The sequence below is a fragment of the Helobdella robusta genome, assembly GCF_000326865.2.
Source record: "Helobdella robusta unplaced genomic scaffold HELROscaffold_4, whole genome shotgun sequence".
NCBI lineage: Eukaryota > Metazoa > Annelida > Clitellata > Rhynchobdellida > Glossiphoniidae > Helobdella > Helobdella robusta.
The window spans coordinates 4,980,512-5,007,437 of NW_008704902.1; the positions used below are offsets into that span (position 1 = coordinate 4,980,512).

General features: G+C 33.7%; 2 protein-coding genes across 2 annotated transcripts; one reads left to right on the forward strand and one right to left on the reverse strand.

Moving 5' to 3' along the window:
- Window positions 1-1,242: 1,242 nt before the first annotated feature.
- HELRODRAFT_66723 (hypothetical protein) lies at window positions 1,243-2,720 on the forward strand (the record flags this gene model as incomplete). Its single annotated transcript, XM_009024207.1, has 3 exons — window positions 1,243-1,421; window positions 1,688-1,818; window positions 2,458-2,720. Coding segments are annotated over 3 exons (573 nt in total), but the record flags the coding sequence as incomplete, so codon positions are not given.
- HELRODRAFT_107160 (hypothetical protein) lies at window positions 2,699-25,940 on the reverse strand (the record flags this gene model as incomplete). The annotated part of the gene is made up of 46 exons (XM_009024751.1): window positions 2,699-3,096; window positions 3,431-3,652; window positions 3,759-3,863; window positions 3,984-4,141; window positions 4,299-4,507; window positions 4,671-4,864; window positions 5,026-5,177; window positions 5,423-5,501; window positions 5,820-5,936; window positions 6,023-6,298; window positions 6,417-6,560; window positions 6,727-6,819; window positions 6,980-7,141; window positions 7,318-7,482; window positions 8,579-8,680; window positions 8,806-8,990; window positions 9,207-9,253; window positions 9,727-9,869; window positions 11,567-11,763; window positions 12,007-12,214; window positions 12,603-12,823; window positions 13,277-13,456; window positions 13,559-13,673; window positions 13,855-13,976; window positions 14,553-14,799; window positions 15,092-15,289; window positions 15,447-15,683; window positions 15,880-16,069; window positions 16,390-16,520; window positions 16,966-17,193; window positions 17,407-17,729; window positions 18,011-18,209; window positions 18,391-18,504; window positions 21,127-21,220; window positions 21,552-21,730; window positions 21,985-22,109; window positions 22,516-22,665; window positions 22,809-22,990; window positions 23,077-23,152; window positions 23,323-23,415; window positions 23,548-23,691; window positions 23,863-24,036; window positions 24,189-24,344; window positions 24,913-25,041; window positions 25,448-25,522; window positions 25,757-25,940. The coding sequence occupies 46 exons, from the start codon at window positions 25,938-25,940 to the stop codon at window positions 2,968-2,970; spliced, it is 7,353 nt and encodes a 2,450-aa protein (XP_009022999.1). The 3' UTR covers window positions 2,699-2,967.
- Window positions 25,941-26,926: the final 986 nt, after the last annotated feature.

A 26,926-nucleotide genomic window follows, 5' to 3' on the forward strand; every position in this document is an offset into this window, starting at 1 on the left:
AATTAAAATAAACGTTCATGCAATTACATTTGCAAGTATTTTAACATGTAATTTGACAAATAAGCATTAAAATAAAATTCCATGCATTTTTTGCAAGTATTTTACCATGCAATTTAACGGATAGGCATTAAAATAAACAAATAATTAATGATTGTTCCAAAAATTGCAGCCTCCCAGCTACGGCCTTGGATATGAGGAAACAATGCAAAATCAAACTTAATGTAGGATAACAAAAAGTTGAAATTACTTCGAAGTAAAATTTGGTCGTAAGCGTTGTAATATTTCGATATTATGATTCACAATCATGGATATATATATCCATGTTCACAATGGTATTGCGATGTCATATTTTTTTATTAAACTTTACTAAAAATAAGGGCAACTATAATTATTTAATAGTGCAGCAGCAGAGGGCATATTATAATTATTTTCAACTAAAATTGATCAAGACAATGCAATTGTAAGTATATTAGTGCAATAGTGTAAGCTATGTAAATTATTGTCACTTACCAACGTTTTTTAAACTCCAGACTCAGTTATTTATGTAAGTCCATGATTGTTAACCATTTTCACTTTTAAACATAAATATATATACGTTTGACGCAAGATTCAAGTTAAGATGTTGTTGGCGTTAATTTACCTTTCGGCGACTGTTGTGTTGCTCGCAACGTATTTACTGATAATTTTTTTGCCTAGTCTACCGCAGTTCATCAAAGATACGTTTTATTACGGTAAACTAAAGAATGAGTCGCAGACATTCGTAAAGTTTGCGGAAATGCCTAAACAGTTAGAATATTATATATATTATATATATTATAAATAAAATAATTCAATTCCAATATAATTTTATAAAACCACTGTTGAAAGTTTTATAAAACAATTTCAGGTCCTTTACGTATTTCTATTTATTGGGTGGTATCATCAATAGTATTGCTGCCACATCATGCTTATATTTTTATACAAGCCGTATTGCATTTCCCTCAATTATCAGTTCCTTATTAAAACATTCTTTAGGAAATGGTTCACTTACTCAGACAAGTATTTGTTATCTTTGACGAAATTGTTTTAATAAATTAATTAGCAAATGCAACAATTATTTTATCCATTTATTGTGTTTATGCATATTATATTGAATAAAAAGGTTTTACTAATTTTTGATGTGTGATCTTTTCATGTCTGTTTCTTTAATTTAAAATCTATCAAGTTATGTATGATATGTAGTTTCTATCTGGACACACAGATGCCTTCACTCCATTTTTTATACTTTTCATGATGGCGGTTCAGTGCTGGAGAAGATATGAGGAATGCGTCAACACTTCCATTTTTTCACATTCAACTATAAACCTCTTCCACTTCATGACAGGAGTGTTTGTCTATTCAACATTTCCTTTGTCAATTTTGACTCAGGCAATAGCTCCAGAGTCAAACAAAAGTAACTTTTAAATAAATTTGTTTATTTATGTTTATTTCTACATATAAAATGCTAATGCCCTTTATATTTGCATTTGATGCTAGCTAAAATGCTTGCTACGCCTGGTCTGTACATCCGTCTGCCTTTATTAATTGCTCACTTTATATTCAAAAAACTCTTGTTATTTATTTTCATATCATGGTCATGTTGCCTATAAGAATCTTAATTTTTGTTCAACATTTTACATAACTTTTGAAACAATAAGTGAATGAATAGAAATAATTCAGGCTCAATTGCGATGCAAATCTCCTGCCAACACATTCTGGGCTTTTTATTATTCTGCATAGCCAGTTTCACCCAACGTTCAACCCACAAAACCTTAGCAGAGCTTCGACTCGACAACAAAAGTAAATAACTTTTGTTATTATGTTATAGTTTTGTTTAGTTATAGTAAGTACTTTCTATTTACCTATCTTGAGGAAATAAAATTTTTTGTGTGTTTTCGCTTGTTTGAAGAATATTGTGCATTAAATCCCAGCATATTGAGCTAGATATAATTATGTTATTTTGTTTACTATAAACAAAACTATAAACAAGCTATACCATAAGTTGTTCAAAGTTCTGGCCCGCCGTTCAATACAGCTGTGTGGTGGAGTGCCTCATATATACAAAAAAGGTCATTATAGAGAGTACATTGTATTTCGTCCATGTTAAGGTGATCAACTAACTTATTTCAAAACAAAGCTTCGAAGTTATCTTATATAAAAACAGAAGTTGGAATTTTCTGATTTTGATGAAAATTGGTTATAAAGAGAAAAATAAAATTTCGTGCAAAATTTCACCAAATGCACCATCGTTTTTGTGTTTCTATCAGTCTACCTTTTCTTCTTTTATGTTTGCATAAAAGTTGTTCATCTTGCACACACATTGATTGCATTGAGAAGATTTGCAATTAGTTTTAAATTGCTCTTTTTTTTAGATACTTGATGATAGATTAGAGAGCATTTATTATTTTAAACTTCAACAATTGAAAATAATCAAAACAGCAGGTAAAGTTAAAGATTTGAACCACCACGTTCCAAAAGGATGGATGTTCAAACACGTTTCGTGCCCCCACTACCTCTGTGAAATTTTTATTTACTGCAGCTTCTGCCTCGTTGACTCATTTGGATCAGAAATACTGAATTACATTTTTCTTTTTGTGATTGTCAACCAAATCGTTGCTGCCCATATGAACCATACTTGGTATAAAAAAACATTTAAATATTATCCAAAAGACAGAAAAGCTATTATTCCCTTTATTTTTTGATATTTTAAAAAATAACTTTTGAATTATTTTAAAAATTTGATTAATTAAAACCAATTTAAATAGTTGACACTAAATGTGCCCATTTACATGCGTCAAATATTTTGTTAATTATTATTTTTACTTAATTCACTTACAACCCAGACATTAAGCTAAATCATTTACGTTAACAATTTCAATTCATTTCAAATCAACAAGTCGTTCACCAACGTTAAACTTTGATACTTTTGCTTGATTTAGCGACAGATGTTCATTTAAGTATAGTGACATCTATGTCTTCCTCAATTCCCTCAGGTTGAGCCGCGAGTTTCTTTAGAATTTTATTAGTAACTTCAGTTAACGTTTCTTTAGAATTTTCTTCCAGAAATTCCAGACATTTCTGAATAAAACATTACAAGAGATTATTATATTTAATTAGATAAGAATAATTTTTAAATGGCTTTTCGGTAATTAAACATTTTTTAATCATTAAACGTCAATTGCTTCCTGTTGTTGTGATGGCTGTGAGAGGTAATGTTACTGCTTACTATAATCGCAGTTGTAACTAATCTGATACTAAGACGCTGACGCTGAAATATTTTTCAGGTAATGATTGTGTTCATAAGATAACAAAATTGGAAATAAGGCAGTATTCTTTAATTATGGACATTATTTAGTATTTTAAAAGAAAAAATAAAAAAAAATAAAATGAACTTTGTAAAATATGTATTCACTTGGTATATGGATTCATCTTGTTTGTATTTTAAAACGGCTAGCAATGCGTGCTCGCTGAATGACTTCACAGCAGCATTCTTCTCCCTACATCCACTCAACAACATCGGCACAAATATTTTGAGTGACGAAACATCAAATGCTCTTTCTGGTGTGACGTGACACAGATATGACATTATTTGGGCACACAGCTGCTTTAAGTCGTTTGATTCCAGTTTCATTGACTACAATTTAAAGATTTGCCAAACATTCAATTACCGGGTTAAAAATGTTATCAGCGAGAATAATTTATTTTTAAACAATGATCTTTCATTAAATAGCAATGCTGACTTTGACTAGTAGGTTATTGAGACTTTCGTCCAGAGATGTACCTAGCATAAGTTGTTGTCTCAAATAAAATGCTGTTGCCCTTAAAGCTGCCAGGCAGATGGGTATCTGTTTGATAAGTTGAAGATTGTTTCAATAAAGTTAAAACTTTCTGGATGTAATAAATCAATGAAAAAATTACGCAAAATTACCAAAAATGTTGAAGTTAAAATGAAAGATTTTACAAACCCTGTCCGTATTGAAATAGGAAACAAGGGATTTCGTTACTTTAACATTGACGTCATTGTTAAGTTTTGTCAAGATTTTGCCACCAGCTTCTTTCAATGCAACACTCAAAGTAGTAACCTTATTATATCGCACTGTCCAATCTTGAGATGGTTCAGAATCTGTAAGCACGATAAAAAATTCAAACGGTTTCGTAATGTGCATTTATAAAAACGGCTTCCATATTTTGTTTCTTTATTAATTGACATTTACTTAAAAAATTTTGGAAAACTGTTGACAGTGATATGTTATGACAGCGCCATGTATTTAAAAACTAACCGATGCAAGACAGTATTATGGTGTTCATCAGTTCAGTCTCCACGACACAACACAATGCCCCCTGGCATGCGGAAGCTAGGAGCCTTGTAGAATCTTCTGAACTATTGCTGTTGGATTCCAAAAAGATTAAAATTTCTTTTTGGGTTTTTTCTGAAAGTTTACAACTGGGATTGATCAAGCAGAGTCTCATGGCGTAGATTACGGTATCTCTGTTTGGACGTTAAGATTAAACAAATTTATGGTGGTGAATAACGTTTTACTAAATAAATAATATGTATATAGAGTCATCACTAAATTCAAAGTTTAGCATGTAAAAAGCTTAAAACAATTTATTCAGCTTAAAAGCAATTTGGTGCGGAAATGAGGACTGACCTGATCGAAGTATCTTCAGCAGTTTTGCAGCAAGTGATGAGTTCAGTAAAGAGTGCATCAATGCGATTGTGAATTGAAATTACCTTGCCAAGAGCCAATGCTGATTTAAGGCGAACGGTTCTGTTGACATCAATTAAAGATTTCACAAACGTTGTTTGCAGTTGCGGCAAGAAAGGTCTCAAGTTGGTCTCACACTGCATGTTACACAACAATTTAAATACATAAATAATTTTGATTTTCGTGCAAATTAATAAACAATGAAAAATGAAATTGTATAAAATCACGGAACAATATAAAAATAACTTGATTAAACATAAATACATAAATATTCCGTCCAGCAAAGTACACTACCAACCTTCGCAAGCAGGAGGTTAATGGTGTCGAGCATGGCGACTTTCACATTGAAGCTAAATCTGTCTCCGAGAATTCTTATGAGAGCTCCTGTGACGTTGACGACGGATGGACGCAAGGCTTCGGTGTTGGTCCTCTTTATGATTTCAGTTAATCCTGCGAGTTTTCCATTGAGCACACATGTACAACGTGAACGCGTAATGAATGTGTAATGAAATCTAACGTGAATGTCACGGTGAAGTGATGCAGCCGACGACTTTCATCAGTTTAAATTAGAATAAACGTGAAAAGATAGTTAAACTGTTTTTAAAAAATCCAAATAATGTATAAAATCAAAAAACAGTTTGAATAGTTCTAAAAAATATTTTATAAACATCAAAGCTTATAAATATTCTTCTCACCAATGGAAGCCGATTCTTTGACCTCAGGACCCCCATTTAAAACTCCCTCTCTGAGAATAGTCATGAGTGGCGCCGCGCCCTAAGGAACAAACAAAATTATTGATACAAATTTGTAATATTTCAACAGATTTCAAGTGCAATTAATTCTAAAATATCTATGATCACATTTTAAAACGTTTTATTTTATTAATTTTTTTAATTCATTCAAATGATCATGGATCAGTTTTTCCGTGTATCTCTAAAGGAGGTACACTGGTAAGCAATCATCGTGATTATGTTGTGAATGGCTGCTTTAAAGATCTGATTAGGATGACTTGAAGCAATAAACATAAACATTTAAAATTTCATTTAAATATAAAAATTGAAAATATTAGAATTTGTACGAAAAGTTGAACACCTTTTTAGGAATAGAAAATCCAGGTAATTCTTGATCATCCTTTATGTCATTAACAGCAAATCGAACAGCTTGTCGAATATGGCTGATGTACTGAATCATGTTGGACGCATCCAACCTCTTTATTGTTCAAAAATAAAGGTTAAACGAACATCTTGTAAAAACGAATTAAATCTAAGCTACGATGATCAAATTTTTCATTTAACCTTGACAATAGCATTGAGACAATCCCAGGACGAATTTATTATTTCACTATCCTGCTCAGCTGCAAGAGGAATGAGCGCACGCAACAATTGAGGAATGAATTCTGAATAATCAACTTTGGACTGCTCACAGAAAACAACGAGTGTGTTTAGCGAAGCCACACGCGAGCCCACAGGCGCTCGTTCGTTCGTGGCTCCTCCAATCAACACCTCCATACCAAATCTGACTGCCGATTCCTCTTGTAACGATAATACTACTGATTTGCAATACTGAGACTCCTGAAATGTCATTATTAAAATTGTGGATTAATCATATATAAAACAACTTAACAGATTTTTCTCTACAAAAAATGATTAAAACATTGAAGAACAAAAGGACGACAGCAGCTCAATGAACCTGAACTTCGTCGGGTGTTTGCATTTTCTTCGCAAGTGATGACATCATGGCGGGCAGGATCTTGGGCAGGTGTTTAGTTAGAGCGTCTCCAGCCACGGAACAAAGGAAGGACAAAGCACGAGTGTTAACGGGAGGTACCGTCAGCTTAATATTTGTTTTTGCGTTGTTAACATTAGTAAAGCTTTCTAGTTACTAATAAATCAGATATAACTTTTGATCATCGACAAAATAAAGTAACGAAACACAGATACGACTAGCAATTTGATTAAGTAAAAGTTATCATGTGTGCAAAACATAAATTGCCGCTAACTTGAGGAACCAGGTAAGGCAGTACAACTCTACTCTTGACTGCCATGACTTGTTTCAGTCCATCCAGTGCGTATTCTGATATCTCTTCATGCTCCTGATTTGCGTGGTTAACATATTTTTATATTGATTAAATAAATGTTTTTTTATTCCTCTGAACAAATTAATTTTTTGCAATGGAGTTATTAATAATAAAATAACATTGAAATTTTAACTGTCTCAGAGGGAGAAAGCAGATCAAATCAAAAAATAGTTACCAATTTTTTTAGAAGATTTGGTAGAATGTCATCAAGCGTTCTGGGCCCAAGATTCGTGTGCAGGGTATCAAATGTTTTGGCAGCTGCAATTCGAACGGAAGGTAGAGGATCACATAGAGCTTTCTGCACCGTTGGTATTAAACTGTCAGCAAACGCCATAACCTGATAAGGATATGATTGTGTTACATTGTGAAATGATGTAACTATTATTATTTCTAACTAAATTATTTTAAAATACGATCAATTTGCTAATTAAAAATTAAAATTTATATAATTTCAAAGAATAACTTCAATAAATTATTTATTAAACAACAAAATACCGGCTGAATGGTACTAACATGATCCTTGCTGGTTGAATTGATGATTTCAGACAGGCCGATACAAACACCTTGTCTCCTGTCACAATCCTCCGAGTCCAAGCCCTTTTCAAGAATCGGAATAATTTCTGGAAGAACTTTCTCCCCAAGTTTTTTGACGATATCTCCAAGCGTCCGAGCAGCCACCTAAAATTCATTTTCACTACGTCGTCAATTTGTCTCTGTACCAATTTATGTTTCGACTCAATCAAAACTTGTCTGGTTAAAATGAAATAACCTAATATAATAAGTTGCCCTTTAATAACTTGCTTTGACCATCCATTTTATGCTTAGGTTTAATCAAAATCGTTTTAACTGGATCGAAGTAAAAACAAATTGAAATGCTGGGTCACAAAGTGCTGTCGTTTTTAACCCAACATCTTTTACATATTCTTTGTAACTAAGCCGTTCATTAAAATACATTTTTTGCAACTTGTGCCGCCAAAAAAACAATTCTCATGAAATTTTTTAAAACAGAATTTACCATTATAAAAACAAAAAAGAACGCAGCCTAAATTTTGAAATTATCAGTGTTAGTGGTCCTTACAGCATAAATACAAATATTAATGGAAACTGTAGTTATCATCTGACAAAAGTATAGCTCTATTTTGGGGTATGATGACAGAACGGTTACTTAACTGATTAAACCAATCAATCAACTTTAATTACCTCAACAACTTAAACATAATGATCGTGCAAAAACTTTGACATGCTATACGATGTTAAGACAAAAATTATAAAATTACTCTGATATAATGAAATGTGAAAATAATAATTATATAATAAACACAATTACAACGTACCTACTCCGATATGATTAAATATGACTACATTTTTAACGTATAACTCTTACATAATGAAGTACAGCGTAATTAATCTGATATACTGAAATATATGTATAATTTAATTTGATTTGATTCAATAAAATATAAAATACTATAAAACAATTACTCTAATAGGAAGAAATATAAACACAATGGCATGATGGCTCAATGGTTATAAGCGCCTGGTCTGGGTTCGAATACAAAGAGAACCCCGCCTATCATATGCAATGTGTATGAAGCGTGGTTTTCACGCGTATTCATATACGCTGTGTGTGTGTGTTTGTCATCGAAACCTCTGAAGCAAGCGCAAAAGAAAGAGTAACCTTTAAAGTAATAATTACTCTGGTATAATGTATAATAATTAATAATGAAATATGAACCTACTATAATGTAATTACTGAAATGAAAAAGCAGCCAACCTGTCTTTTATCAGGACTTTGACTGGCCAGACAGCCAAGAAGGAGATGGAACAAGGTGGACATGATGTCTTTCAGCATGCGAGGTGTGTGGATCACTATAACCTAACAACATCACCATAACTTTTTCTATTAAATTAGATGAATTATAGTTAAAGTGTATAATGCTTGTATGTAACCTAAATTGTGTATCTTAATGAAAAATGATAAACAAATAAATTGAACTTAACCTTCCAGACGTGTAGGGCAGCCTGCCTAACACTAAGTGAACTATCCTGCCTACAAATGTACAAGCCTGCAAACACGCGATTGTGCCGTTCTGGTCCAAGAGCGGCCAGTATGGCCTTTTGAGATGTTTCAGATCCAAAGTTGTCATCCTCATCCACTCCCACTGTTGACATCTTGCCAGAAACACCTGCATTCATTCGTTCAATATTCACATTTTTGGACTTCCAATAAACATCTTACAATAATATTAAGTAATTAACATTTTATTACATTCTTACAAACATTTGTTACAAATGTTATATTACAAATTATTGCGATTATCATCAATATAGAACAAAGATAACAAATATTTTAGCACTATGAAATAACAACAAATGGATTGGAATGAATGAAACGTTGTTACCTGATATCCTGAAAAGAAGATCTCCCATAAGTTGGACGGAGCTGTACCTGGTCGGTGCAAAAACAAGAATAATTAAAATGCAAGAATTTAACAAAAAAACATCTATTGTATTTCCGGAAAATGGATTGTGTGATACAAAATGTAAATCTGAAAAAATAACTTTAAAAAAATTAATAAATAATTCCAATGAAATATTATGCAGGTTGAAATGTTTTTCAACTTATACCAGTGCTCCATGCTCCACAAAACATTCAATCATCATTCAAATCTATATATAGTCTTTTTGACACAAAGGGCTTCAAAAGAAAAATGAATTCCAACAAGCAATTTTTGATTTATACCGGAACATTTTTAAACAAAATCTACGAACTAAGTTTAGAAGCAACACCAAAAAACAACATCCAACTAAAGAATCAACAACATTCAGCAACAACAACATTCAGTAACAACAACATTCAGCAACAACAACATTCATCAACAACAACATTCAGCAACAACAACCTTCAGCAATCACACCAACCTGATTCTCCAATTCTCATCGAAGAGGCCATTCTCGACCTCGGGCAACAGCAGTTCAATGGCAGTGTCAGCATATTGGTTGACAATCCGTTGACCTGCCTTCAGCGCTGTCTCCCTCACGTACTCAGTCTCATCTGCCAGCGCCTGCAAGAAAGATCAATGTTTATAGTGATTATGGCAATCCAGTTATCATGACGATGGTAATAACAGTAAAAGTATTGGTCCCGGTAAATTGCTGTAATATTCCGGATGATTGGAAACAGTATTATTGCTCCCATTCAAGAAGGGGGATAAACATAGAGTTGAAAATTATAAACCGGTTTTCTTGTGTTGTAAATGTGTTGAAAATTGGTAAAATCCATCGTTAAAGATCACTTGATATGCCTTTTCAATAATAATAGTAAGCAGTATGGATTTGCAAAAGATATGTCTACCACTCTTCAACTGCTCAAACTGCTTGATGACTGGAGTTAGGCTATTGACAATAGATTGGGTGTAGATGTTATTTACCCAGATTTCTCAAAAGCGTTAGATAGGGTCCCGCATAGCTTGTTAATTGAAAAGTTCAGTAGATGCGGTATAAATGATTGTTTGATCAAGTGGTTTTATTTCACAGTTCCCTAAGTTTTTCTAACCAAATACACAATATAATAAATAATTGTTTTTGCTGATTAGGTATAATAAACAGGACTTTTAAATAATTAGATAAAAATTCATTTTTACTAGTTTGCAAATCTCTAATAAGGTCGCAACTCGAGTAAGCAGCCACTGTTCGGTCACCATGGAAGAAGGAAATTGAGGAGTTGGAGCGAGTGCAGAAGCGTGCTACTAAGATGGTGCGTGACTTCGCTACATCGGTCGCTCGAAGTTGTTGGAACTACCTACTTTGAGGTATAGAAGAACAAGGAGAGACTTGATAACAATGTACAACATCGCCACTAGTCGTGTAGACAGAAGATTCTTTCCAGAAGTTGATTTTAGTGTTGAATCCCGAACCAGAAGACATCATTTCAAAATACAAGTGCAGAAATATAACAATAACAGAAAATTCTTCTTTACCAACAGGATCTTTTCACTATGGAACAACTTGCCAAAAGAAATTATTGAATCTGATACTGTCGTCGAATTTAAATTTAAACTTGATAAGTATATGGCTTACAAAGACTTTATTTTTGATTATTTTGATTTTCATATACTGTTGCATGGTTTATTTTTGTTTATAACATGGACACCATTGTTTGGTTATATATATTCTGTTAAACGGTTTATGTTTTTAAACATGGGCATGCTGACTTCTTAGTTTGAGCTCATTATAAGCTACTGCTATTATTATTATTATTATTATTATTATTATTATTACTATTATATATTTATAAATCAAAATTAATAATCGATGAACTGAATCAGGTATGATTGAGTCGTGATCATAATATTGGAAAACGAGGTGAAACAAAAAAACTTATTGGAAAAGCCAAATTGGGAGAATGGTAGCAATGAAAATTGAAATGGGAGGTAGAAATCTGTGAAAATATCAGCAATTGCAGTTTAGATTATGTGATATCACTGCATTGTTTGAAGCAGTCTGCCATTATCTTTGAGGAATTCTGATCAAAGACTCAATAATTTTAAAGGATATTTTAAAAGTTATTAATTTTTTTGAGTTATTGTTGATTTGAACAGACTCAATTTAGTTACAACTTTTCATTCCTTTGCAGTTCAATTGGTGAGAGCGCTTTTGAAAACGATTCGATTAGTACTTTATAGGCATTTTTAACAATGAATAATTAAAAAATAGCAAAAACATCGTTCAAATGATAAGAATATGATAACATTTTTTTAACCTGGAGTATAGTTGGTATGACATCTCCAAGATAAGAAACGAATACTTTGTTGAAAGCACCAGGCAGATAGATATAGAGCATGATATATCCATCCCTCACATTTGGAGTGATATCTGTTCGACTGGCGATGCGTATGATATCTGGCATGAGACTGTGCAGTCTGTGCTCGCCAATCCCTCCAAGTACTTCACACAAGCCTGGTCAGATGATGTTGAATAAAACTTTTTAAATGCTGTTCAACTTCATGTGAAGAAAAACAGAATCAGCTGTCAGCATAGGCCATAACAATTCATTGTTCAAATGATAAGAATACATTATTAATATTGACTACAAATCAAAAAATCACCCAAAACAGATGAATTTTAAAAGCGACATAAAACACCTAACGCAAAACAACACTGGACAGAAGAAATATGATGCAGCACTATAAACAGCCTCACCTTGAGCAGCTCCAGATCTGTCAACAGTGCTTGACTCCGAGGTCATCGTCAACATGAGCCAAGAAATCAGATCGTCCACGCTTTTATCATCGATGCCCTTCACCATAGTACCAAACGCTCGAGCAGATGCTGATCGGACCTCAGGCATTGGATTAAGGAGGGATTGTTTTAATCCGGGAATCATGGTTGGAAGGTAAGGAGACAAACCCTGTATCATTCATTATTTTCATGTGATATTCATGAAAATGTCGTGTAAACATCATGTTGATAAAGCAAATTCTTAAAAACAAGCGTTAACACATCAAATGCAAGTTTCATTGTTAGGCGAGTAGCCGTTGTCATCCATGGAAATGTAAATTAGTCATTACGCACATCGAAATACTTTTATTGACAATTCTAACAAAATAATATGCAGACGCAATTTAACAATAAGCCCATATTAAAAATAACAAAAGTTTATAACTTTATTTCAAGTCATCAAGAAACGAACAACAAAAACTTCTTCAATAAAATCGACATTAAACAAATGTTTACTAAAAAAAATACAGCAGCTAAAATTACAAGTAGAAATGAGAAGCAAAAAGTGGCGCGGTCACCTTTGGTTCAGTAAGTGAGTACATGTTGCCGATGATCTGAGCCGCCATCTTCCTAGTTTCAGTTGACCGATCGGACAGCGCCCTCTGTACCACAGGCATGATGAGGGCCAGCGACGGAGGGTCTATGAAGTGTATAAATTTTGTGTCCAACAACTTCCGCAGGGCTACTGTGGTCTTCTTTGTGGGATCTTGCAAGGCTTCCAGAAGCAGAGGAACCACAACTGTTGGCGTTAAATTTTTATGAAACTATCTGCTCTATCAATTTTATAGCGAACGTCATTTTCTTCATAAAAAACCAATGCCAGTAAAAGAATTGGATAATTAAAATCTAAAAATAAAAACACTGAACAAACGATTGAATTTTATTTTCCGATTCTAAATGGCGCAGAGTTGACTACAAATCATTCCTTACTTATTTGGCAATGAACATGATTTTGTGGTAATGCACATCCACCCCACACGACCATACGACGAACCTGCCTGATGCCCTGTCGTGCGCGTGCGTGCAACCCCATGCTCCGCAAGCATGCATCACGCCCCATACACACAAGTTTCACCACATTTGAATTTCAAACCGACAGTATTTGAACCAGCAATAACAATGACACAAGACAAGACATGACACGGTCTGAGCTAATTCCTAACCCAAATTCGATTTCAAAAATGTTATAAACCTTGAATCTCAGGATTTTTTATAACAGAACCAATTTGTTTGAGGGCTTGTGAACCAGCCTTTTGAACCTTTTGGTGAGAATCAGAAAGAACCTCTGTCAACTTTGGAACGATATTTGGTAGACATGCAGATAATTGTTTTGGGGCACAAAATGCCATGGCTCCCAACAGCTCAACTGATCCTGAAAAAAATTTAAAAAAATAATTTTTTAAATTTAATTCCAACAATTAATAACTTTTTATTTCCACAATTTAATAAACAATTATCAACCATCAAAACAAACCGCATTTGGTCCGCCAAGAATCCTCTTCCAGAGCAGTCAGCAGTGAGGGCAGCACCAACTTAACACCGTGGGCACTCAATTTGCTCATCACAACTTTTGCCGTCTCATCTGCTGCCTGTTGTTGTATTTGTGTTTGCTTTGTTTCATTGTTGACATTAATAAAAACATTTTTTAAATAATAAGCTCTTGAGAAACTGTTACAAATTATAATAGTTGCTTTAAAAAATGTATAAATTAGCAGCTGAATTTAAAAATTTAGAAGCGACTTTGATTAATTTGAATTGAACGGTACCGACATCCCTGATGTGCTGGCTGTTGTCTCCAAAGCAGAGGAGCAGGTGTGGCAGTAGGTGCACAACGTATGGCTCGAAGAGACGCTCCAACATTCGACACAACATCTCAAAAGCAAACAATGCTCCTTTCAATTTTAACACGTGTTAAGTATTTCCATGATAATACATTAATAGCCACAGAATTACATGAACAAAATAATATTATTACAAAAATTAATAAATCAAATCAAGCTCGTTTATTCCTTAAATCCAGTCAAGCAAAAATCTATCATAACTTCTGGTACAGGCCGCCAGTCCACAAAATTAAAATAGTTAACAAAGAAACATTAATATTAATCATTGTAAAACAATTACTTCAAATTTAATGCAGCACTACACTGCTTGCTGCAATGATTAGTTAATTAACATTAATATTAATCATTGTAAAACAATTACTTCAAATTTAATGCAGCACTACACTAATTGCTGCGATTATTAAGATTAATAACCGAAACAGTGCAAAGTAACAAGAAGAACGACACGGGAGTAAGTAATAAGTAATTTGTGAAAATGTCAACAAACTAAAAACAAATGTGAAAGTTGAAAATTAACATGTCCAAATCACGATAAACTGATTTAATGCGACCAATCAATCGACCAACCAATAAGCCAATTATAGCCAATAGATCAACCAATCGACCAATCAATCAATCAATATTAACCTTCCCTTCGTCTCAAAGACTTCTTGTCCTGCAGCGCCTCAGTAATTGTGCTGATGATGCCCAGTTGTTTAAGCGAGAGGATACCTAACCCCTTCACCATGCCGGCCAGTCCGTAGGCCGCCCCTCTTCTTTCCCCGTAAACTTCCGACTCCAACAAACGGCACATGAGGTCTCTCACGAGATCAGGTGCATCTGCCTTCATTGATGGAACCAACGCTGGCAGGCAGTTGGCTGCTGCCGTTTGAACCTGCATGAGAATTTACGTTAAAAGAACGTTTATTTAATGTGGTTGTTTTTTTTAATGTGGTTGTATTTGAATGGTATGCTGTATTTGAATGGTATCTCGTATTTGTATGTGATTTTCCAAGGGTAGGTTGTATTTGGATGGTACGTTGTATTAGATTAAGGTGCGTCGTATTTAAATGGGACGCTGTATATGCAAAACAATGCTTTTGAATGCATACATGCACAATCAACAATACCACTGGGACTGTTTGATTATTACGCATTTAAGTTACAACAAAAGAAGCATTCGTAACTACCTGTTCAGAAGGAGTAGCCAAGGTGGCGATCAACCTACCGACGATGGGCTTCAACTTTGGATGATCTGCATCGAGATGTTTGGCCAGGGTGCCCATCATGATGACCACTGATTGGCGAACTGAATCGTACGATGCTGTCACTGGAGCCGATTCCAGAAAGTCTTCAAAGACGCCCAGCAGGTATCCGATGTTGTCCTAGGTGGTTGGTTTGCAATTGTAGTATACAATTTAACAAATAAGTTAATAAACTAAATAAATCCAAGCATATTTTCAACAGAAAATTTGAAAAAACTTAATTTTGTACAAAAAAGAAATCAAAATTAAAAGTATTTTTAATGAAAGCTCAACCAACTTTTCCATGTTCATTGATGATCAATAATGCAGATTTCAGCATTTCCTGTCTCACTTCTTCATTGCAATCAGACAAACTTTTTTTCACAAAAAAATCGAATAAAATTTCAACAGTGTTTTGGTTGAGGAGTGAAGCAATCTTCCCAAGCATCATGGCAATGCCGTGTCTGGAATGGTAATCATCAGGTGGAGATTCTTTAACAATGCGACCAAACTGGTCCTTGATTGGCGGAGCAATCTGATGGGTTGCATAGAAATATAACAAACACGTCAAAAGGTTGCATAGAAATATAACAAACACATCAAATCATACAAAAATTTAATCAAGATAATGTGTCTATATGTAAAAAAAATAACTTAAATATGGACTAAAATTCAGCTTGGAAATTGTAAAAACAAAAGCATCACTTGAAAGTGTGAAAAATGGCACTAACAAACAACTTATCGTCATAATAATTGATGATCAGCTTCAGAATATAATCGAGAAACTGTTGATGCTGTTGGAGGGCCAGTGCGATGGCAGACGATGCAGCAACTTGGACGCACGTCTCCTCGTGCACAACGTACGACGCCAACTCTTCAAAAAAGTCCCTGTCGTTTGGTACTGCCAAGCCTTCAAATAATCTGACCCAGGTACAAATTTAACGATGAATTATTTATTTAAAAAATAAATTAATAAACAAACAAATATAAATATATATGCTGAAACACAACCATCTTTTATGGAATGGAAGAATTACGTTGAATGGAGAATACTAAAAGTTAGAAACGAACCTCGTTTATAAGATATAAACGTGAGGAGAAAACTAAACAAAAGGTAAAAAAATACGAACTAACATATGTACATGCAAACAAATAAACGAACGAACGAACAAACAGACGCACAATCAATCAAACAAACAAAAAGATGTTAAATGATGAGTGAAAACTAAAAAAATACCAACTCTTCTGCTTCAACTCTGTTTTCCTCATCGACATCAAACTTCGCTATCCACAATCTAACTAAGAGTTGCCTTGCAGCAGCTGGAGAGGTGAATGAAGATAGTGGCAGAACATCTTTCATAACCAAGAGTGCCTGGCATTCATTATTTTATTTCTAATTATGAAAGAATTGGCCGAGATTATAAAAACTTTGAAAAAGATTAAAGCTAAAAATATTTTGAACTTCTAATTGAAAATAACTGTTAAAATATTCAAACGTTTTTTAATTTCCTCGTCATCATACTTAATTATTTTTATTAATTGCAACAAACACTACAACATTTGCTTTATATTAATGAAAAGAATCTGTTAAACCCCAAAGCAAAATGTTACTGCTTTTTGAATACTGAAAAAAAAACTATGAAATCATGAATTACTTTTTTATTTTTCATTAAACAGCTTCGACCAATGCAAAGCTTCCTTACTCAATTGTAATTAAAAATCGTACCACAAAAACTGAAACATTCGACTCAGACATTCTCCTCATCAGTATGTAAGAGCAATTGTGCAAATAAAACTTATCCTGAGTGGATAGATACCTGCAGTGCTGCCTTCCTGACGGAGGATGATGGTTTGAGGAGTGCATCCGTCAGAGACTGAACTTCTTCAGAGCTTGGAGCACTAACAAGACCTCGACTTCCACTGCACGAATGGCACGTGTCAATCAGCGTTTGGTGGGCGTGGCTAGCCAATGTGACCGCCGACGTGCCGATGACGTAGAGGCAGAGGTTGATGATATGCAGTCGTGGAATGTGGAATGGATGGTGCTGTTGTTCAGTCAATTTTTTTAAACATATCAACTTTCATTGCAAACAAAATTCACTACGCTACATATATAAAAATATATGTGTTTGTTTGTGTATATGTTCGTAATGTACAAACATTCTATAAATCGAAATAATTAATGTAATTTATATTAGCCGATAATGATGAATGAATTCTTTTATTTAATTTTGAAATTAAAAAACGAAACCTCCAACCTCGTCTTCGTGTTGATCTTCGTCCGCGTTACCAACTTTTCTGGCATGACATTTAATGATAGTCAGACACTTAACCAGCCTAACTTCGTCCAGCAAACTCAATTTCAAAATAGCCTCCAGTGAAAAATAACAATAATGAAAAGTTGCACAACTGAACGTCTGCTCGAAACTTTGCTTGCTGCTAATTAGCGAGCACCTGGTCACCATGAACATTTCATCTACAACTCTCTCTGATTGGCTAACAAGGGGTTCCTCTGACCAATTGTGTTCCAGATAACAGTTTGGTTTGAGTAATCTCAATGTGTTGTGAGCTAATGTTTCATCTGAAAATGATACAAATAAAAACTGATACTAAATCATCATCAATCATAATAAGGTTATTCCCAACTGACATAGTTTTGGCAATGTAAACTGTAATACCTATTCATCTATGTGTACACTTAACACATTATTAAAATAATTAAAAAAGCAAACAAACTTGGCAATCTCAAAAACATCATTTTAAGAATTTAATAATTAAAAAAGCAAACAAACTTGGCAATCTCAAAAACATCATTTAGAAGAATAATAAATGTGGATAATCAATACAATCAATTGCACCAACTGAGATGACTGTAGTGATTATCAAATGCAACGGAACGCAAGCCGATGAAGATTTTTGTGACGTGTGGTGCAGCCAGAGGTGACTTGAAGAGATGGACGATGCAGGGCAGTAACCAATGGAAGGATAGGCGAGCGTGCTGGTAGTTCGCTTGAGTGCAGCAGTGAATCAAGGAGGTCGTGTGCAGCAGGTCGGCATTCAGCTGTCAGCAGATATGGTCGAAACCAGTTGGCACAATAATCATCATCAGTAGAAAATAAAATAAATAAATAAATAAATGAATGGATGAATGAATGAATGAATAAATGATTGAATAAAAAAATAAATAAATAAATAAAATGTAAATTAATTAGAAAAGAGAAAGAAAGAGAACATGGAGCAACCTGTCTTAAGAGATTTCTTATGTTTGCTTCCTTGGTCAGCTGGGCTTGCATCAGCTCTTGCTGTTTCTTCGTTAATTTAACTTCTTCTTTTGCATTTTTTTTCAACGCTAATTCCTACCAAGGATATGTAAAAGTTATGTTGGTTGAAATTTTATACAAATATCCACTGGCTGTTAATGATGGTTTAAATATTTTTATATCCTCAAAATTTACCAACGAATACAACAATACAACAACAACACACGTTTAGACGGCATTTTCCCCGAGATCGGGGGTTGCCGTTTGGCTACCTATGATGAAACCGAAATACCCCTCGACGCCATCCACATCTGTCACTCGCCTCAGTATCAGATGTGGATGGCGTCGAGGGGTATTTAGGTTTCATCATAGGTAGCCAAACGAATACAACAATACAATTTATAATTTCTGTCCGTAGCCAAACAAATATTAATAAATTAAGTGACCAATCAGGAATTTTATAAATGAATTTATTGATCAATTATAACCAGGCAAGCCAATAAAAATAAAATAAACTATGAAAAAATTTATAAACATTAAATGAAAAATTGACATTCAACAGCATAGATTGTTGGATGTTGAAATAAAAATAATCTTGTCTCCGGCCTGTAATTTATAAATGATGAAATATACGTCTTATCCACATCCCAACACACAAACACATACACAAACATAAAAATACACACACAAACACACACACGCAAACACACATGAAAAATTATTAATTAGTTTCTGCTGACCTCATAGTCATTTAAACGTTTCGATTGATAGTTTGTAATTTTTATGGGAAACAATGTTCAGCTCATGATGTGCGAATTTTTGTACGTTCAAATTTTGTAGGTTTTATTGAAAACTTCTTTTGAATACATGATTCTTCAAATTTCCAATTTTAAAAAAATCTTGTAATTTCATCAACAAATCTTATCAATTTTTTTCATTAGAATGCACTGTCAGTTATTGGAAAGCAATTATGTATTTCTTATTTCTTGTGTGGACTGAAAAATATTTCGCATTTTTCAAAAAAACTTTAAGAAAATTAAACCACGTGCGTTATTGTGTCCTTTAATTTTTACTTTTACGATCTTCTGCATTGTATAATAAAAAATAACAAAACCTCTAGCATCCAAATTTGACAACATCCAATTGCCTCGTTATATAAATGAATGACTCAGTGTGGTTCAACGATAGAACAGAAATACGATCGCCCACGGAATATTCTGAAACTAGGTAAAGTAATAGGTAAGAAAAATGTCGGATTCAACAGATAAGAACGCAAATGAAGTAGTGACGAAAAAGCTCCGGATTTCGACGTACATGTGTCCGAATTATCCAGAAAGCCTGTATCACGTGTTCAAGAAATTTTTTGAAGATTGTTTGGGTGTCGAATGTGAGTTGAACATTTCACATGCACATGACGACAGCTCCTTTGCTGAGGACACTGCTGATATTATCTTCATGAGTTTATCTTCCTACATGAAGATCCTGCAACAACAAGAAGCAGTTCTCTGGGACGTTCTCTGCCTGGCTCCCACCTTCGATTTTTTGCACCGTGGAGACGACTCGAGTTCCTACTCGGAAGTCGTTATTTTAAATTCAAAAAAGGATTACATTAAATCGTTCGATGACCTGAGAGGTCATAGATGGTCATTTGTAAACAACAGATCGTGGGTCCTCTATGAGCTCTCCAAGCTTGGACATAGTTCAAGTTTCATGATTCACGTGGACAACGAGACAGAGGCAATCAGGTCAGTTTTGAACCAGTCATCAGATAGCACCTCGGTTGATGCGGCCATCTTGAAAAGTTATCTGGGTGAGTTTCCTGAATGTACCGACAAACTCCACGTCGTCACTAGCTGGGGCTGATTCTCTGAAAAGGGCTGAAAAATGAGGATGCCTCCTGCCTATTATTAGTGCATGCATGCATCAATGAGTGAACTGATGAATGATTGGGTTAATAAATTGACGAATGATTAAATGATTTGGTGAATGGTTGGGTGAGTGAATTGATGAATTGTAAATTAACAAAATTATTATATTATGAAAAATAAAAAAAATAGTATATCAGTGTTGTTTATTCGTTTGTATCATTTAAATTGATTTCATGATATAAAATTTTTTTCTGACTGGTCATAACGTAATTTGGGGTAATATTGATTTGATTGAAAACATTCATAAATGACAAAAAAGAATATGTTGATGATTATGAATGTTTGTATGGCTTTGTGCCACCTGATAATTTTTTTATTCAACCTTTTGTTCTCTCTCTCTCTCTCTCTCGCGTAAGTTTTATAATTGTTTAAGTTTTATTTCAGAAGAGTTTCTGATAAATTCAACTGTAGTTCAATTTCAAATTTTTTCAACCAGGTGCAATTTGTCAGTGTTTAGTAGTTTAATTAGGTGATTGAACGATTTGAAACATAAAACGTTGTCCAGTTTTTCTTAAATTTTTCTACAAATTTTTTTACAATGTTTTGTAAAACACTTCTGGCTATGTCAAACATGTTGTGGCTTGAGTGTTAAACCTTAATATTTTAAAAAATATAAAACTGGTGTATGCTTTGGTTCATATATAAACGCGCTAATTCATGTTATCGCGGTTGCTCTTTACCATCAACAGACATACAAATACACACACACACACACACAAGCACACACACGCACGCACACAGACACACACGCACACACACAAACGTGACAAAAACATTCAAGTAACCACACCTTTTTAAGTTCAATATCAGCTAGTTGTTCTTTGTAGGAATATAACTTGTTCTCCCTTTTGATGTTCGCCTTTTCTATTATGGGTGCAACACCTCTGTGATGAAGATGATGAAGATGAAGGTGATAAAAATATGTAGCAGGTGTTATACATTATGAGTAATGTTTTCACAAAATTTTCATATATTTTTTCATTTGTTTATTATTAATTCATTTATTCATCACACAATAAAATGTTTCAATTGGCAGAGTTGATTAACTAAAAAATCTACACGCATGCACACACAAACACACGCACGCACGCACACACACATGCGCGTGCGCACACACACACACACGCAATTCATAACTAATTGTCGAAACAAAAAACAAAGCAAGGTGATCAATCAAATTAACTGCAATCCTTAAAGACAGCATAAAATACAAACGCCTCGATGACGGATTTATCGTATAGTTGCCCCTCAGGCCAGTTCAATAAGGCATATTCGTCCAACGTCACTTTTAAATATTCAGGATTCGAGAAGACCTTCATAACGGATCTCCTCAAAAAGTCAAACGTGTGTGTGGGAGTCACCATTGCCAGGGTGGTCAGGGCATTCTGCTGAGACTGGTGAAGTTATTGAAACAATAAAATGACCATTTTAGACTGGTCAAGTAATTGAAACAATAAAAAGATCATTTAAAACTGGTGAGGTGATTGAAACAATAAGATGACCATTTGAAATATTTACGAAAAAGTTTGATAGAATGTAATATTAGAAATGATATCCTTAAAAATTTAATAAAACGAAAAACTAAAAAATAAGAGGGAATGAAAAAATTGGAAGAGTAAGTATTTTGTATTGAAAGGTGAAAGCTAACAGGTGTGAGCTCAGCCGCAGAGTTGAACTTCTCTTCAATTTGTTGCGAAAGTTTTTTATAGAAGATATTTGGATCAATTTGAAGTTGCTTCAGAAGCTTCATCCAAGGATCTGGCATCCGACGAACTGTTTGGTTGGCAGTTATTTATTTACTAGAAAAATTAATTCATATCTTCAAGCTTAAATATACATGAAAAATAAAAAAGATTCATGATAAAAAATATCATTGTCATAAGTTATAGTAGAATAATAATTGTTTAAATATATCACTTTTAAAAACAATCCACAATGAATAATATATAAAAAATTTATAACGCATCTAATTAATTAACTAATTAGACATTCTCTTTTAATAAAATTAATTAAAACAATAACATCACCGGTTCATTGAATTATTTTATCAAATATCATACAAGAATATAGTGATAATTTCAAGTGCACTGATTATGTAGCTGAGTTTGTTGTGGATTACATTGAAGAGAAAAATTATATTGAGGCACATGGTACACACTGAAGACTGACTCCAACTAACCTATTTCCGGGTGATGTGAGACAACGAGTGTCTCCAGAGCCATCTTCATCTTATCTTCGTCACCATCGCAACTACAACTGCATATGACGTTCAGTACATCAAAGAGAACTTTTAAATTCGATGTTGTTGTACTGCAATCAACTTTGGATGCTAACAAATTTGTTGCCGCTATTTGCTGCAAAGTATAAATGCAAAATTATTAAGTAGACGCTAGGATCAAATTAACCAATAAATAAACTCTTTCTCATCAGAATAAATTTGTTTAAACTATTATTAAACGTAAATTTAATGACATAATAAAAGATTGAGAACCTTTTCGATATTTTCAAGAAGTCCTGTCAACTCGTGGACAAATGCAAGTGCATATAACCGGCAATCAGCAGATGAAACAATTTTTTTCAACTTATTGACTGCCAGCTTCTTCACTTCATAATCCCCCTTGACAGCCGCATTCAACAAACCTGCACTGTACATTCTGCATAAACAATGCTCATGTACTTTCAAGAAGTTGAGACGAAAAGATATACTATACCAAAATTAATAAATTGTGAAAGAACGAACTTGATATGTTTGTCATTGAGTCTATCCGACCAGATGTTGAACAGGTAGGCTACAACAGAACACAGAGCAATCAAAGCTGAAAACACGTTTATATAAAAAAATAAATTATAAAATAGATTTTCCATCACACTAACAGTTATAAAAATAATTGCGTGCATATATTCTGGTAGCAAAATTTAACGTCCGTTGAAAAACGTTAAAAATAAAGTTAACTGAAATTTGTAATCATGGTATCACACTAGAAACCTTCTTTAGGTGCTTGATTCAAAAATTTTTCATTAACAAAGTGCTGCTTGTCCAAATCCAAAACTAGTGACCAGAAACTTTCTTGCTTTGTGGCTTCACATTTATTTGTAAGATAACCATCATTGTAAGCGTAAAATGCTTTAACATAATTATATCATCAGTATACATCATTATTCCCATCTAAATCAAACATCATATGCAAAATCAGTTGTAAAAAATATTCACCCAATTCAAAATCTCCTTCAAGAATCTTCAAAGTTGCATTAGTGGCAAGCAGGGCTTCAGTGACAAGTGAAACCTGAAATGGCTGTGAAATACTCTTCTCCAAGCATTGAATGAATGTTGGCAGTAGATCTTTACATTTCAAAACTGTATCCACTGACATTAGTTGAATTTATTGTGCTTTAACGTTTAAAATAAATAAATAAACAATCAACAAATATTATAAACATCAACAATGAAAAAACAAGAAAGACTCAAGAAATCTAACAAAATAATGGATGCAACAGCGAAAAAGATGAAATCATTAGCTTTAGTTACCATTGACAGTTGCATTGAAGCAAACAAAGATGTGCGTCCTCATGTTTGAACTGCCTGATTTGTTGCTCAATTGTTTATTTATCCACTGAGTGAATGATGGAGGGATGGAGGAACGAAGTTTTACGGACCACAAAGTCATCATTTGGATTGCATGAGTTGCCGTTGTTTCTTGACCTGTTTTATTAAACAGTAAGAGCCAATGAAATTGAAAACAATTTTAAATCATAAAAAATATGAGCAGCAGCAGAATGTGCCATCTGTAGTGAAATGATATAAACGTTGAATGAGGTAAACAAATAAGTGAGTGAGTGCATGAAAATGCAAACCTTCATTCAGTACAAAAGCAACAAACTGGTCGACGACGAAAGTGGTCAACTCTTCAACTGACGCTGCAACACCTCTCTCAACATTACTACTCATCTTGCCAATGGCTGTCAGCAGATTGATCTTCTGTGAAACAACTGTCAACTTTCCTTCAGAACCTAAGGGAATATTTCATTTCATTTAATCAAAATTCAACTTATTATAGACTAATTAAAAAAATTATGAATGTACTGAAATGTTATCATCATAAAAGATTATAAAGTCGTAAGTTATTTACATCGGCCTTCATAATAAAAATCAATCTCTACTTTCAATTCATAATCATTTCCAGACTACTTTTCTTTGATGTTATGATTTCAAGCCTCTTGTGAACTTGTTATCAATTGTTTACAAAAAACAAATGAACTAGCAAACAATTTATCAAAAAAAAACGAATTTTGTGTGAACAATTGAAGATATTAAGCAAAAATTAACTCTAAAAGTTTACAAAAAAAAAGATGTTAGATCGTAATATGATCACAGTAAAAAATATTTAGAAAAGATGAGCCAATGAAGCGGAGATTACGTGAAAAGAAAAAAAAAGAAAATAATTAAGAAAATTTCAGAAGTTTTATTGGAACAAAAGAAAGGTGAAACAATGCGAATCAGCATCTACATAGTTTTAATCATGTTGCGTTTGTTTCAAAAAACTAATAAACTAAAAAACAGACAGCTAGTGAGACGAACCAGAGAGTACTTTGAAGAAATGTTGTGTTAGTAACTTCAAGCACGACAAATCAGTACACTGCTGTGCCAAGATTCTGCATGCTTCTGCTGCTACTGTTTGGTTCATTTCATCTTTCGATATGCACTGAACTGCATGGTTGTCAAATTTTAAATGTTTTTATACATAACTCAAATGAACACATAAACACATTTGGCTCGGATGTCACTGCTCATTACCATATAAAACTAAAAAGTGGAAAAATTTATTTTCAATTACTGTTGGTTAGTACACACATGATAATTCAACGTGAAACCCGAGTTAATGGTGTTGTCTGAGAAGAAAGTTTGGCTAATAAGTTTCAACAAACGTTCTTAAAATAAATTATATTATATATTTTTTATTTTAGTCTATTTATCACCCATCCCACATACATATTTCAACAATTGAATTACATTACATTGTATTATTAAAATTATTTCATGTTATAATATGACATCATTGAAAATCTCATATTTCAAAAGAAGAATCCATTGAAAGCCCTCATAGCCCCCTCACCTGCCAGATGCCTGCCAAGGTCAACTGCATAAGAACTCATGTCAATGGTCAAACTGACCAGAAGTTCCTTCAGACCTGCCAATCAATCATCATAGCGTGAAAATTATTATCTATTGAAACCAACTTACACCATTTATTTAAATATATTATTGGTAATAACAACACACTTTGAATGAGATCTCAATCCCCTGCGTAAGGAATGGAAAAGTAAATGCAATCAAGTCATGTGACTACAGCTAGCTCGTTTCATCATCACCAATCAAACAACACTAAACAACATCAGCAGCAGAGATAACCAGGTAAACTAACAAACAAGGGTAATCTCAGGATTCCTCAATAAGGACTTCTCAGCGACGGGCAGGATGGAACATTTGAAGTCTTCATGGTCAAGGTGAGACAAGAAAGTGGATAATGTCTTCAAGGCGTCTGCATTCAATCTCTCCTTGCTTTTTAACACAATTTCAACATACAGCTCCTTGTAATGGTCCTGCATTCGATTAAAAAATGCGTTGCCATCACTTCAATGTTAAAGATACGATGCTCATCTTTTATTAACAGAAGAAACATGTTAAAGATACGATGCTCATCTTTTATTAACAGAAGAAACATAACCAACATTAAACTGTAGAAACAGCATTTAATAATAATTTAATTCAATAGTTCCTTGAAAATGCATGTTATGATATTTGGAAGGAGTCCATTAAAGATAGGCAAGTAGATGGAGAAAACATAATCTATATACCTACCTTGATGATGAGTGCTTGTTTGTGCTCCTTCATGGAGTTCAGGTACTTCATCATGAATCCAGCGAAGGCGAATGATTGCAATGACACCTTTCCACTGAGAAGAGCTTTGGCATAAATAGGAAGTAACTCTGGATGCTGATGAATGAAAATGATAATTCAATCAATCAATTATTCAATCATTTCTTCAGTCAGTTGATTGTTTAAGAAATCACTCAATCAGTAAATCATTCAATCAACCGTTTAGTTAATCATTCAGTCAATTAATCAATCGGTCAGTCGGGCAGTCCAGTCAACAAAACATCCAGTCAATCAACTATCCAGTCAATCAATTATTTAATCAGTCAGTATTTCAGTCAACCGATCAATCAATTAGCTACACACTCAATCAATCACTCAATCAATTGCTCAATCAATAACTCAACCAACCAACCAACTAATCAATCAATCAATCAGTCAGTCAATCAATCAGTTAACTAACCAACCAGCCAACCAATCAATTAATCAACTGAACATAATAAACCCACCAGAAACATTTGACAACATCCCTAGATAACAAATGCAACTAATGCAAACCAATATAATGATATAAACAAAGTAAGTGGAATAAAATGATGGAAGCAAATATGAAGGTCACCTTAGCAAACACCTTCCTGATGTATTTGTCACATGTTGCTCTTATGGACTCACCTCCACAGGCAACCGTTCCGTAGTACAACACCATCTGCAGCTCCAA